The sequence below is a fragment of the Aquarana catesbeiana genome, linkage group LG06, assembly GCF_042186555.1.
Source record: "Aquarana catesbeiana isolate 2022-GZ linkage group LG06, ASM4218655v1, whole genome shotgun sequence".
In the NCBI taxonomy this organism is placed as follows: domain Eukaryota; kingdom Metazoa; phylum Chordata; class Amphibia; order Anura; family Ranidae; genus Aquarana; species Aquarana catesbeiana.
Window position 1 is genome coordinate 346,879,726 of NC_133329.1, and position 15,645 is coordinate 346,895,370.

General features: G+C 42.3%; 1 protein-coding gene across 4 annotated transcripts in view; it reads left to right on the forward strand.

Annotated features, from left to right (window-relative positions):
* Positions 1–15,645, forward strand: part of NOSTRIN (nitric oxide synthase trafficking) — a 143,080-nt gene that overhangs the window by 105,662 nt on the left and 21,773 nt on the right. For 3 of the 4 annotated variants that reach the window (XM_073634001.1, XM_073634002.1, XM_073633999.1), the window contains 3 exons: positions 3,381–3,603; positions 9,362–9,445; positions 11,088–14,525. In XM_073634001.1, the coding sequence (XP_073490102.1) occupies positions 3,381–3,603; positions 9,362–9,445; positions 11,088–11,215 (435 nt within the window). In that variant the 3' untranslated portion in view covers positions 11,216–14,525. Of the gene's footprint in view, positions 1–3,380; positions 3,604–9,361; positions 9,446–11,087; positions 14,526–15,645 lie in introns of those variants that run through there. The other variant, XM_073634000.1, reaches the window with a different exon arrangement.

A 15,645-nucleotide genomic window follows, 5' to 3' on the forward strand; every position in this document is an offset into this window, starting at 1 on the left:
AGTGATGAGGAGGGAGTGGATGATGAGGTCACTGACTCAACGTGGGTGCCTGAGAGGAGGAGGAGGCACATCACCAACGAGGCAGGATGCCCTCCAGGGGCCAGCCTAAGGGCAGCACACTGACTGCATCACACCCCAAAGCTCCGCATGTGCAGGGCGCTGCAGTCTCTGCGCGTTATTCAAAAAGTTCTTTGGTGTGGGCCTTTTTAGAGATGAGTGCATCAGATCGCGCCGCTGCTATTTGCAACATATGTCTCAAGCGTATCTCGCGTGGCCAAAACATCTCCCGCTTGGGCACCACATGCTTGACCAGACATATGTTGACCTGCCATGCAGTTCGTTGGCAAGCGTATCTAAAAGACCCACACCAAAGAACAAAGAGGACCTCTCCTTGCTGCTCATCAGCTGAGATCTCCAACCCCACTATACCTTCAGTCCTCTCTGAGACCTGCACTGAGAGGAATGAAGGTGTAGAATTAGGTGTGTCACAGCCAAGTACTTGTGGGCAATCTGCTTTCGGTACACCGATGTCAGATTGTACCAGCTAAATTTCCCTGCCCCAGCTTCTGCACCACCAAAAGAAGTTCGTTCCCAGCCATCCACATGCCCAGCGGTTGAATGCTAGCTTGGCAAAATTGCTAGCACTTCAACTGCTGCCTTTTCAGTTGGTAGACTCTGCCCCCTTCCGTGAGTTTGTGGAATGTGCGGTTCCTCAGTGGCAGGTACCCAAACGCCACTTTTTCTCACGGAAGGCGATTCCGGCTCTCTACCAGCATGTGGAAGGCAATGTCTTGGCCTCACTGGACAGGGCGGTCAGCGGTAAGGTGCATATTACCGCTGGCTCATGGTCCAGCAGGCATGGATAGGGACATTACCTAAGTTTAATTGCGCATTGGGTGACTCTGCTGGCAGCTGGGAAGGATGCAGGACAAGGTGCAGTAGTGTTGGAGGTTGTTCCGCCACCACGCCTCCAAAATGCCACTACTAATGATTGTGACACACCTCTCTCCTCCACCCCCTCCTCTTCTTCTTCCTCCATGGCCTCTTCCTGTGATTTGTCCTCGGAACCAGCGGCGCTCCGTAGGCATTCAAGGGGCTACGCAAGTACACAGGCCAAAAGATGCCATGCGGTGCTTGAGCTGGTGTGCTTGGGGGACAGGAGCCACACTGGGGCAGAGGTTCTGTCAGCTCTGCAGGGGCAGGTTCAGAGGTGGTTGACGCCACGCCAACTTAAGGCAGGAATGGTGGTTTGCGACAATGGCACCAACCTCCTCTCTGCCCTCCGACAGGGACAAATGACCCATGTGCCCTGTTTGGCTCACATCCTTAACTTGGTGGTGCAGCGGTTCTTGGGCAGGTACCCGGGCTTACAGGATGTCCTGAGGCAGGCCAGGAAAGTCTGTGTGCATTTCCGCCGGTCATATAATGCCAGTGCTCAGCTGGCGGACCTCCAAAAGGAGTTTAACCTGAACAAGAACCGCCTAATCTGTGACATGCCCACCAGGTGGAACTCAACGTTGGCCATGCTGCAGCGGCTGCACAGACAGCAGAGGGCCATCAATGAGTACCTGTGCGACTATGGCACCAGGACAGGGTCAGGGGAGCTTGTTTTTTTTTCCCCACGCCAGTGGGCCATGATCAGGGATGCATGCACTGTCCTGTCACCATTTGAGGAGGCCACGAGGATGTGTGTAATTACAATTTTTGATGCAATACTTTGCAGCAGGGCTCGTTCCTGCGTTCCAACTAGAGTATCTGTGATGGGTTGCAGTGTTGTGGCACCAGCACCAGTGCCTAAGGCCTAATTTTTCAGCCCCTGTTTAACAGGGGCGTGTAATTACAATTTTTGATGCAATACTTTGCAGCAGGGCTCGTTCCTGCGTTCCAACTAGAGTATCTGTGAGGGGTTGCAGTGTTGTGGCACCAGTGCCTAAGGTCCAATTTTTCAGCCCCTGTTCAACAGGGGCATGTAATTACAATTCTTGATCTAATATTTCACAGCAGGGCCCGTTTCTGCGCCTACCAAGAGCGAGTGAGGACTTATAGTGTTGTGGCACCAGCACCACCGCCACCACCAAAGGCCCCAATTTTCTGCCCCTGTTCAAGAGGGGCATGTAATTACAATTCTTGATCTAATATTTCACAGCAGGGCCATGAGAGGGCTTACAGTGTTGTGGCCACAACAACACCTAAGGCCCAAATTTCTGCTGAGTATATAGGGCAGGTCCCTACTTTCAAACATCCAACATCCAGGAAGTGAGATGAAGTCTACCCCTAGGAAGGGAAATTCTCTCCTGTAAGAGTTAATATGGGAAAAACATTTGGCATTGGGACAAAAAGTGAGGTTCAATCTTCTGAAGAGGAGCACAGACAGCAAAACAAATGTCACAGGGGTGATGTTTTCCAAAAAGCTTAAAAAAGATTTTTTGGCTGGAGCTAAACACGTTAAAAATGTACCTGTTCAAAATTACAAACAGATTCTACTTAACAACAAACCTACAGTCCCTGTCTTGTTTGCACCGCCTGAATACTGCTGTTCAGAGTATATAGGGCCTGGTGGCCCCACACCTTTCCTTTTTTTAATTTGGGTGCGGGGTTCCCCTTAATATCCATACAAGACCCAAAGGGCCTGGTAATGGACTGGGGGGTACCCATGCCGTTTGTCTCACTGATTTTCATCCATATTGCCAGGACCCGACATTACATTTAAAGCCGCAAGCAGTTTTAAATGACTTTTTTTCCTTTAAAAAAGACATTTCGTGCAGGGACTGTTCTAAGCACGGGAAACACGTGTCACTTTACAGGCATACTATAGACACCCCCAGGTACGATATTTAAAGGAATATTTCACTTATTTTTTTTTACTTTAAGCATCATTAAAATCACTGCTCCCGAAAAAACGGCCCTTTTTACAACTTTTTTTTGCATTGATACATGTCCCCTGGGGCAGGACCCGGGTCCCCAAACCCTTTTTAGGACAATACCATGAAAATTAGCCTTTAAAATGAGCACTTTTGATTTCGAACGTTCAAGTTCCATAGACGTCAATGGGGTTCTAACGTTCGTGCGAATTTTCGATCCGTTCGCAGGTTCTGGTGCGAAAAGAACCGGGGGATGTTCGGCTCATCCCTAGTACAGTTTATAGGTCACGTTAAAGGTGGAAAAGGGTCTGAAATGATTTATCTTTGTCTCATTTTTTTTACATCACAGAAACCTGACATTTTAACAGGGGTGTGTAGACTTTTTATATCCACTGTAGGTGCTCTGCTGTTCAGTATATGATGAAGCTAAAGCAGGGGCTTGAGTTCTGTTTTCATTATCCTACTCTAAGCTATTGATGAATGTATTTTAGAGAATGCTTCTCTGTTTATTTCTCACAGGGATGTCAGCTGTGTTCTGTGCAGGTATCCCGATCTATAAATGCCAGCAAGATAAGGCGTGCTTCCACCAGGAGGATATCGAGCAGAAACACTGGATACAGTAACTCCTCAACTAATGATTATGTCATAGAACCTGATGAAATGGATTTTCCCAGCAAACCACCAAGAGGCTTAACCAAAAGATCTTCAAAAAATACGCGTGGCTCAATGCGGGAACATGGAGGTGACTGATACAATGATATATTTATCAAAGCTAAAACCAATATAGTGTATACTGTTAAATAGATAGATATATATTTTTTCATTTTAGCAAAAGTCGTCCAGGGTTTAACCCTTTGATCGGTATTTACTACTGTCCATATCCCAACAAGAAAATCTCCCCATACTACACACTAGTTTAACTGTGACAGCAAGGATTCTCTAAGCTGAATTTTTTGCTTCATTCAGGAGTGCATACACCATATATTCCAATGGAGGATTCATTAGCCAGCCCCCTTCTTGATCTCACAAGTGAATATATAAGAAGAAAGTACTCCAAAGAGAGGGACCAATAGATTTAACTCATGTTTACAGATGAGTTTTTATTGCCTGAAATGTCAGTGAAAGTAGGGATATTTTAGTGAAATTTCATTTTGACACAATTTGCAGTGGAGGAAGGTGAAGTTAAAATTTCAGCTTTAATTTTTTTTAAATCTACATTTTAAAGAAAAAAAACTATTTTCCCCAGTGCTGTTCCCTGCAAATTAACTGCTCTGTTACCCAGTGCTGTCCAGTGTCATGCATCCCAAAAATGATGAGTGCTATGAAACCTTCCTCAGTTTGGAGGAGAAAGCTGCATAGAATGTCACTTGGAGGGGAGGTGGGGCTGATGAGGGGAAGGGGGTTAGGAAGCTGGAACTGGGTTTTATATCAATTTTGCCAAAATCACTCTACTGATTCCTACTGATTGCAGAGGCCTGAATACCACTGAAGGATCTGAGGGGAGAGAAGGGGATTACAGATAGCAGTAGAGATCGTTCCTCATACTACCCTAAATTTTTACAGACTACGTAGAAATTTAATTTAAATTCTCCTTTGTGATGTGTCAAAAATTCAATGTTTTTTTTGATTGGGATGATGAGAAATATATCCTGTACACACAGATTATTTTTGTATTCTTATAGCACTCCTGACGTTTTTAAAAGAGTTGTAAAGGCAGAAGGATTTTTATCTTAATGCATTCTATGCATTAAGATAAAAAAAACCTTAGCAGCCTCCCAAGCACCCCCTAATTACTTATCTAAGCCCCATCTCTCTCCAGCGATGTCCACGAGTGTTTTAGCTGTCCGGGACTCTCGTCCTGATTGGCTGAGACATAGCAGCGGCACCATTGGCTCCTGCGGCTGTCAATCAAATTCGGTTAGCCAATCAGGGGAGAGAGGGGGGCGGTTGGGGCTCCGTGTCTGAATGAACACACGGAGCTGTGACTCGGCTTGGGTGCCCCCATAGCAATCTGCTTGCTGTAGGAGCACTTGACAGGAGGGGAGGGGCCAGGAGCAGTAAAGAGGCATCCAAAAAGAGGAGGATCCAGGCTGCTCTGTGCAAAACCAACTGCACAGAGGAAGTAAGTATAACATGATTGTTAATTTTGTAAAAAAAAACAGACTTTACAATCACTTTAAATTCTTTGTTAATACATATAGGCAGAATTTAGATGAGCCATTAATTTTGTTTAATTTTGTTTACAAAGTTCTTTACATCAGTGGTCCTCAACCTTGTCCTCAAGTACCCCCAATAGGCCATGTTTAGGGAATTTTCTCTTAGATAAAATAGCTGTCCAAATGCCATTGACTCTGATTTAAAACACCTGTGCAAGATAAAGGAAAACCTGCAAACATGGCCTGTTTGGGGTACTTGAGGACAGGGTTGATAACCACTGTTATTACATTGAATTTCTCAGATGATTTTTTTTAAAAAGGATCTTTGCTTTTTTATTTAACTATTGTAATGTAATGTAAGGTAGGAGGAGGTTCAACATAAATGTCCATTGCCTTTCCAGAAAAGCGCCTTTTACCTTAGTTGCAGGAGCCCACCTTGCCAGTTGACTACAATGATGGATCTTGCAAAGGTCAGCTTGGTTGTCAGGGAAGTTGGGATCTCTGCTGTACTTCAGGGTAACACTTACACGCTTACTTAAAAGTATACAAATAATGGCAAAAAGCGCAGAGCAAATTTATGGGTTAAATTTTGCATGAAAGCTTGCAAGTTGGTAAGTATAGCACATTTTAATGAATGCATCATGTAATGTTTGTGTGTGTGTGTATGTATGTATGTATGTATGTATATATATATATATATATATATATATATATATTTATATATATATATATATATATATATATATATATCCGCACACTATATTACCCAAAGTATTTGGACGCATGACTTTACGCGCACATGAACTTTAATCTTATCCCAGTCTTAGTCCGTAAGGTTCAATATTGAGTTGGCCCACCATTTGCAGCTTTACCAGTTTCAACTCTGGCTGTCCACAAGGTTTAGGAGTGTGTTTATGGGAATGTTTGATCATTCTTTCAGAAGTGCATTTGTGAGGCCAGGCGCTGATGTTAACGAGAAGGCCTGGCTCACAGTCACAGTCTGGCCCCTTAGGTCCAGGGAAGGGAACTCTTAAGTTACCAAGACATTTTGGACAATTTCATGCTCCCAACTTTGTGGGAACATTTTGGGGATGGCCCCTTCCTGTACCAACATGACTGCGCTCCAGTGCACGAAGCAAAGTCCATAAAGACATGGATGAGCGAGTTTTAGGTGGAGGAACTTGACTGGTCCTGACCTCAACTCGATAGAATACCTTTGGGAAAAATTAAAGCAGAGACTTCGAGCCAGGCCTTCTGGTCCGACATCAGTGCCTGACCTCACAAATGGGCTTCTGGAAGAATGGTCAAACATTCCCATAGACAGACTCCTAAACCTTGTGGACAGCCTTCCAAGAAGATTTTAAACTGTTATAGCTTCAAAGGGTGGGCAAACTCAATTTTGAACCCCAGTGGCGGCTGGTGGTATATTTTTTGGGGGGCGGCCATTAAAGTGCCTGTAAATGCGTGTAGAAGAATGTGTCCCAATACTTTTGGTGATATAGTGTATATAGTTATATAAATACAGTATCTCCCAAAAGATAGTACACACATTTTTGTAAATATTTTATTCTATCTTTCCATGTGACAACACTGATGAAATGACACTTTGCTACATTGTAAAGTAGTGAGTGTACAGCTTTTATACAGGGGCGGACTGACCATTCGGGCAATGGAGCACTGCCCGCGGGCCCCATGCCATTATGGAGCCCCATCAGGGCTGCCAGCCTCAATAAAACCAGGGACAGTATGTAAAAATCTGTGTTTTTTAAACAATCCCAAGATTATAGCTGCCCCGCCTCTCCAGTACCTTTTCAGTGTGTATATGTGTATTCTGTGTGTGTATATTGTGTGTCTGTGTGTGTATACTGTATGTGTGTGTGTATACTGTGTGGCCCCATAATCTCCTATTGCCTGGGGTCCCCATAATCTCCTATTGCCTGGGGTCCCCATAATCTCCTATTGCCCGGGGTCCCCATAATCTCCTATTGCCCGGGGGCCCCATAATCTTCTCCTATTGCCCGAGGGCCCCATAATCTCCTATTGCCCGGGGGCCCCATGAGTTGTCAGTCCGCCCCTGCTTGTATAACAGTGTAAATTTGCTGTCCCCTCAAAATAACTCAACGCAATTAATGTCTAAACTGCTGCCAACAAAAGTGAGTACACCCCTAAGTGAAAATGTCCACATTGTTGCCAATTAGCCATTTTCCCTCCCCGGTGTCATATGACTTGTTAGTGTTTTAAGGTCTCAGGTGTGAATGGGGAGCAGGTGTGTTAAATTTGGTGTTATCGTTCTCACTCTCTCATACTGGTCACTGAAAGTTCAACATGGCACCTCATGGCAAAGAACTCTCTGAGGATCTGAAAAAAAGAATTGTTGCTCTACATAAAGATGGCCTAGGCTATAAGAGGATTGCCCAGACCCTGAAACTGAGCTGCAGAACGGTGGCCAAGACCATACAGCGGTTTAACAGGACAGGTCCCGCTCAGAACCGGCCTCATCATGGTCGACCAAAGAAGTTGAGTGCACGTGCTCAGCGTCATATCCAGAGGTTGTCTTTGGGAAATAGACGTATGAGTGCTGCCAGCATTGCTGCAGAGGTTGAAGGGGGGGTCAGCCTGTCAGTGCTCAGACCATACGCCGCACACTGCATCAAATTGGTCTGCATGGCTGTCGTCCCAGAAGGAAGCCTCTTCTAAAGATGATGCACAAGAAAGCCCACAAACAGTTTGCCAAAGACAAGCAGACTAAGGACATGGATTACTGGAACCATGTCCTGTAGTCTGATGAGACCAAGATAAACTTATTTGGTTCAGATGGTTTCAACCGTGTGTGGCGGCAACCAGGTGAAGAGTACAAAGACAAGTGTGTCTTTCCTACAGTCAAGCTTGGTGGTGGGAGTGTCATGGTCTGGGGCTGCATAAGTGCTGCCAGCATTGGGGAGCTACAGTTCATTGAGGGAACCATGGATGCCAACATGTACTGTGACATACTGAAGCAGAGCATGATACCCTACCTTCAGAGACTGGGCCATATGGCAGTATTCCAACATAACAACCCCAAACACAACTCCAAGACCTCCACTGCCTTGCTAAAGAAGCTGATGGTTAAGGTGATGGACTGGCCAAGCATGTCTCCAGACCTAAACCCTATTAAGCATCTGTGGGGCATCCTCAAATGGCAGGTGGGGGTGCGCAAGGTCTCTAACATCCACCAGCTCAGTGATGTCATCATGGAGGAGTGGAAGAGGACTCCAGTGGCACCTGTGAAGCTCTGGTGAACTCCATGCCCAAGAGGGTTAAGGCAGTGCTGGAAAATAATGGTGGCCACACAAAATATTCACACTTTGGGATCAATTTGGACATTTTCACTTAGGGGTGTACTCACTTTTGTTGCCAGCAGTTTAGACATTAATGGCGTGTTGAGTTATTTTGAAGGGACAGCCAGCTGTTATACAAGGTGTACACTCACTACTTTACATTGTAGCAAAGTGTCCTTTCTTCAATGTTGTCACATGAAAAGATATAATAAAATATTTACAAAAATGTAAGGGGTGTACTCACTTTTTGGAGATACTGTAGGTTGAAAAAAAAGACATACAGTTCAACCAATACAAAAGAAGAAATAAACAGAATAGATAAATAGAAACCCTTCATATATAGAATCTTATACCCACAGCTGATCCAGAGGAAGGCAAAAAATCCTATAAATCATCTATCTATCTATCTATCTATCTATCTATCTATCTATCTATCTATCTATCTATCTATCTATCTATCTATATATATATATATATATATATATATATATATATATATATAGATCTATATCTATATATATCTATATATATATATATATATATATATATATATAGCTATATAGATATCTATAGATATAGATATAGATATAGATATATATCTATAGAGTATAGTGGTGACCAGTAGATTCTAGAGACTGTGCTCTAAAATTTGATTGGCTAACAAACCACCATTGGGAGCTGCCAAATTGCTGGTGAGCAACCACTCAAAGCAGAGTTTACAAAGCCTGTTTTGTGATCTAGAGAGGCCAGCTGTTTCGGCTAATTATCAGATAATGGGTTCCTTGGCAAGCAGCCCAATCTTTACAAGTGCCATTGCAATGAAATACATTAAGGTAAGGATTGTTGTCCTGTGGGCTGTGGGAGACCTAGTATGTTGAATGTTCTATCTATAGTGTTACATAAAAATTATATGCGGAGAAGCTCTTTGAAAACGAGAAATTGAATAATCACTACTATATGACATTATTACATTTTACAAACCATCAGTATACAAATGTTGTCTAACCCCCATTAACTCTATTTGCAGACATGGAGACTAGTGGTAATATTTCATGCCGGGTCTTATACCCATATGAGCCTCAGAGGAATGATGAACTGGGCTTACAGAAAGGTATGAAACATTTGGTTCGTTACAGTTTGTCTTTTGGGATGGGTGCCAAAGTTGAAAACTTTTGCTATTGGCAACATACATAATCAGACTTCAGTAGGGAAACTCGCATTATTTATTGTTCACTGTAGGCAGCTTTGCCTTACTACACTTTGCACATTATCATTGCTCTTTGTTCAGCTTTATTCAATAAGCTTCAGTAGCTTGATATCATTGTAACATGCAGAATGCACAGGACCCTTCAGGATCCTGCTGTTTTTCCTTCCATCGAAGGACCCCCTACCCCTAGACGAGCTTTCACAGCTAAGTGCCCCTGTGCTCACAACATTTGTGTTCCCCCTGTTGGGCAGAGTCACCCTACACTTACAAGTCACTGCAGAGTGGCTGAGACAATATCACGGGAGAGAAAGAACATCGCAAGTGCAGGTATTGAAGTGAGGAAAACCACTGAACAACCTTTTTTTTGCACTGACAATCATGGAGGTATTTTCTGCACTGATCACCAATCCTTGTGTATTTAGGTGCACTGAATACCAACCTTGGAGGTATTTTGCTGTAGAGACACCTATTCTGGGGAACATTTTAGCACTGACATCAATCCTCTCTTTTTTCTGCACTCACACCAACCCTGGGGTTATTTTGCTGCCTTGATAACAATCCTGGCGGCATTGACACCAATCCTGTCATATCCACTAGTATCGGCCACAGCCTCTGCCAAAGGGGCTTGGATGAGTAAAATTCTGGGAGAGCTGATAAATGTAACTTTGACTAAACACTGATGCCTCGTACACACGATCGGATTGTTGGCCAACAAAACCGTAGAATTTTGTCCGAAGGGTGTTGGCTCAATCTTGTCTTGCATACACACGGTCACACCACACAAATGTTGACCAATAATTACGAACGCAGTGACGTACTAGACATACAACATGGTTTTTCAGCCCTCTAGCGCCACCCTTTGGGCTCCTTCTGCTAATTTAGTGCTAGTAGAAGTTTGGTGAGTGTTAATTCACGCTTTTTTTTTTCACGTTTTTCATTTAGCGCTTTTCGGGTTCGCGCTTTTCATTTCGTGCTTTTCAGTTAGTTTCTGAACGGCCGTTCGTCAACCAGACATGTTGCGGAATCGGAGGAGATAACGTGTTATTTATTATTAGCCTTGGAGTTATTGCATTGACATTATTTTTTTGGTTGAATAATGATTTGATTTGTTATATTTTCTACATTTTTGGATGCATAGAATGCACTTTTTGTTTAAGTTCTATTGGCAGATAGCATATCTAATTTTATTTGTTTTCTTTTTTAATGCACAATAAAATTTGTGTAGAATAATACTTGGCTACGTGTTTTACTTCAAATGACAGTTTGGGAGTAGGCAGTTACATTTACACACGGTCGGATTTACCGACAACAGCCTGTCATCGAACATTTCCCGTTGGAAAGTCCCATCGTGTGCATGGGGCTTGATTGTGCACTTTATTGGAGCTCACATAGTCTCAGCATCAGAGGAAGCCCAGACAAGCAATTTGGCTTAAAAATGGGTATTAGCACTTGAAGGTGATTTATAACTGCTGGACCTGTGTGTAGAGAAAAACTGTTGTACATTCTGACACCAAATAACAATTATTTATTTATTTTTTATCTACAGGTGACTTGATTATTATTCAAAAGAAGAGTGATGATGGATGGTGGCTTGGAAGCCTCAATGGAAAGAAGGGTTATTTCCCATCTACATACGTTGAAGAAGACCCTAACAATCAGTTTTCAGATGCTTAGTGTAAATTCTATTTTTATAATATTTTTTTATTTTTTGAACCGAAATGAAAAAGTACAGTGTCTCACAAAAGTGAGTACACCCTCACATTTTTGTAAATATGTTATTATATCTTTTCATGTGACAACACTGAAGAAATTACACTTTCCTACAATGTAAAGTAGTGAGTGTACAGCTTGTATAACAGTGTAAATTTGCTGTCCCCTCAAAATAACTCAACACACAGCCATTAATGTCTAAACTGCTGGCAACAAAAGTGAGTACACCCCATAAGTCAAAATGTCCAAATTGGGCCCAAAGTGTTAATATTTTGTGTGGCCACCATTATTTTCTAACACTGCCTTAACCCTCTTGGGCATGGAGTTCACAGGTTGCCACTGGAGTCCTCTTCCACTCCTCCATGATGACATCACGGAGCTGGTGGATGTTAGAGACCTTGCGCCCCTCCACAGATGCCCCACAGATGCTAAATAGGGTTTAGGTTTGAAGACATGCTTGGCCAGTCCATCACCTTTACCCTCAGCTTCTTTAGCAAGGCAGTGGTTGTCTTGGTGGCGTGTTTGAGGTCGTTATCATGTTGGAATTCTGCCCTGCGGCCCAGTCTTCAAAGGGAGGGGATCATGCTCTGCTTCAGTATGTCACAGTACATGTTGGCATTCATGGTTCCCTCAAATAACTGTAACTCCCCAGTGCCGACAGCACTCATGCAGCCCCAGACCATGACACTCCCACCACCATGCTTGACTGTAGGCAAGACATATTTTGTACTTTGTACTCCTCACCTGGTTGCCAACACACACGCTTGAAACCATCTGAACCAAATAAGTTTATCTTGGTCTCATCAGACCACAAGGACATGGTTCCAGTAATCCATGTCCTTAGTCTGCTTGTCTTCAGCAAACTGTTTGCGGGCTTTCTTGTGCATCATCTTTAGTAGAGGCTTCCTTCTGGGATGACAGCCATGCAGACCAATTTGATGCAGTGTGCGGCGTATTGTTTGAGCACTGACAGGCTGACCCCCCACCCCTTCAACCTCTGCAGCAATGCTGGCAGCACTCGTACGTATATTTCCCAAAGACAACCTCTGGATATGACGCCCAGCACGTGCACTCAACTTCTTTGTTTGACCATGGTGAGGCCTGTTCTGAGTGGAACCTGTCCTGTTAAACTGCTGTATGGTCTTGGCCACTGTGCTGCATCTCAGTTTCTGGGTCTTGGCATTCTTCTTATAGCTTAGGCCATCTTTATGTAGCAATGTAACAATTCTTTTTTTCAGATACCCAGAGAGTTCTTTGCCATGAGGTGCCATGTTGAACTTCCAGTGACCAGTATGAGAGAGTGAGAGCGATAACACCAAATTTACCACACCTGCTCCTCATTCACACCTGAGACCTTGTAACACTAACGAGTCACATGACACTGGGGAGCTTGTTGAGTTATTTTGAGGGGACAGCAAATAATTTACACTGTTATACAAGCTGTACACTCACTACTTTACATTGAAGCAAAGTCTCATTTCTTTAGTGTTGTCACATGAAAAAATATAATAAAATATTTACAAAAATGTGAGGGGTGTACTCACTCTTGTGAGATATTGTATATTCATACTGACTTCATTTAAAGTCTCCAGAACTCCTTTTCCCTGTGATCCAAGCTCCACCTACAGTACAGGTGTAAAATAGATTGCTTTGCATTATGTGGAAGAATGGTATCACCATCTCATTTAAAGCCCAAATCCAGTCACATGGAATTAGTGCATTTTAGTTGCTTAATAGTTTTTATATTTTCTCTTTAATGAAGCAAGTGTTTAATTTTTTTCTATAGATATTTCCAACCTCCACTGAGTGGCTGTCATAATGTATAGTGGCAGCCGCACTTCTGGCTCCCAGTCGCATCAGAACAGTTTCTATTACAGAAAACTGTTGCAGTATTGTTCCTTGACATTTGTACTCGGAGGAAATCCATACAAGCACATGAGAGTTCATGCAAACATGATGCATTTTAATTACAAATGACAGCTCATTTATTGCAATCTTTGAACTATTAAGTATTAATGACATCATACAAAAAAAATCTATTCATGCATAGATACAGTTCTGTAATATGATGTGTAGGAAGGATATAAGTACTGTAAATAATTTATGTAATTATAAAAAAGTAGACATGGCTTATGCTGTTTTGATAATTGAATGGAAGGAAGAATTCATTAAGGGCAATGGGGCAGTAAAAACAGGTGGTTGATCCGCTTTGTTATCGCCACCCCTCCTTTCCCCTTGACTGCTTACCTACAACCTACATCCGCTGCTGTGAAGTTTATTAACTGTATGACTTTCTTATTGTAGTTTTGAGCTCTGATTGTGCTTGTGATCATCACAAGTCTGTTTGGTAATGGTTGTTTGGGTTTGTATACGTTGTCTTGCTTCATAAAGCAGGCAGTGTCACTTGCCCAGCCCATCCATTAAAGTCATCAGGACTTGGGCGCAACCGTGTGGCAAATGCTTGGCTCAAGGTTGCAGTATGGTATTTTATTGTAAAATCCCTTTTGAGATCTACAAATAAAGAAAACAGCTATTCAGGCTGCAGTATCACCTCCTGAATGCTGGTAAATCAACTCTAAACCATCTTTAAAAAGTGATCCACTGAGGAAAATTAATAAAACAAAATAGTTTTGTCTGGGTGAAGTACAGAAGATGTTTTGGGACAAAAGGAGAGCCCACGGGGTGAATCAGCAGGTGGAGCATGGGTTTGGTGTGTTCCCACTTCAGCTACAGGTCTATTTAATATGTCTACTTAGGCTGGGTTCACACTGCTGCGAACACAGACATCGCATGTGATTCCCACCGCATTGCTGTGCAGATCACATGCGATGTCTGTGCGATGCAAATGCAGCCCTAAAAAATGGTATGGCTGAGATCGCATCGCATTCACACCAAAATGGTGCAGGATCCTTTTTTTTGGTCCGCACTGGAATCAGATCGCATGGGTGTTCACACCTATGCAATCCGATTCCTGCGATCGGTTAATTACACCCCTGCGATCTGTGAACTGATCTTGGGGTGTCATTAACTTTCTATTGACACCCGCAGTGGTTCGCAGTGGAAAGTGTGAACTGCTTGCGAGTGACATGCGATGCGACACCTGCACAGGAATCGCGCTGGTTCCCGCATCGCATATGTGTGAACCCAACCTTACAGTACATGTTACACTCTTTCTGCAGTCTGCTTTCGGTTTAAAAGAGACCCTAATGAAAATACAAGGCCTGAAAGCCTCCATCCCACAAATAAAAAACATTAAACAAAAGGTTAAAAAAAAGATTTTTACAGTTATACATTTATGTTGTAACATTTTATCTCTCGTTAAATGTTTGCATTTCGGGAATCTGCAATACCCATTATACTTTGTATTCCATACCCTTTTTTTTTCTTTACATATACAATAAACTTTATTGTGAAAAAAAAAACGATTTTTTTGGATATCTGCTTCTAGCAGCTTCTTTTTTTTTTTCAATAGAAATTCTTATTGCAAGAAAAAGATAATGGTTGTACAATTGTATAAAAGTAATGACATTTGTACAGATATCTGTTTGTGTTATAAGCTTAATAGTGAGTACAAAAATTCACCAAAGTAATAGTTAAACAATTATCAATGTAGTATAGAGTGGTAGTGCAATCACAAAACTAGTTCAATAACTTTAATAAAATATGATCAATCGCCAATGTTATTTCTTAAATTGTACATGAATTACTTATTTGTTCAAGATACATTACTCATTATACACTCAATGTATGTATATACTAATAAGTGAGGAGTAATATAGGAAAAAGATAAAAAGGGTGAAGGATGGTAGGTAGGAAATAGACATAATTCCAAGGGTTGCCATAGTTAATTTTCTGTTAATGCGTCATATTCTTCAGAATATTTAAAGATTAGGTTTGCAAAGTTTTGTTAAATTTATCAGTTGTATCATGAGCTGTTGACCTGATTTCTTCCATAATGTATAGATTGTGTACTTTGTGAAGCCACTCTTTAATTGTAGGAGTGGTTGCAGTTTTCCAGTATCTAGAAATCACAGCTTTTGTAGCTGTAAGTAAGAATCTGGTGAGCGAATGTTTGTATTTTTTCATTGAGCAATTCTAGGTATTTAGTAAGCAACATGCTGCTGTTAGATGGATTGAGGTTTCTGTGATGAGCTTTATGATCTCACAAACTTTCCACCAGAATGGCTGTATCAAGGTGCAATCCCACCAAATGTGTTGTAAGGTGCCTTTCGCCTGGTTACAGCGCCAACAAAGATCTAAAGCTGTAGGAATCCATCTGTGTATTTTAACTGGTGTGTTGTACCAATTTGTCAAAAGTTTAGAAGATGTTTCCTGGAGGCACGTGCTAATTGCACATTTATGTGCAAATACACATGCATGTAACCATTGTTCGT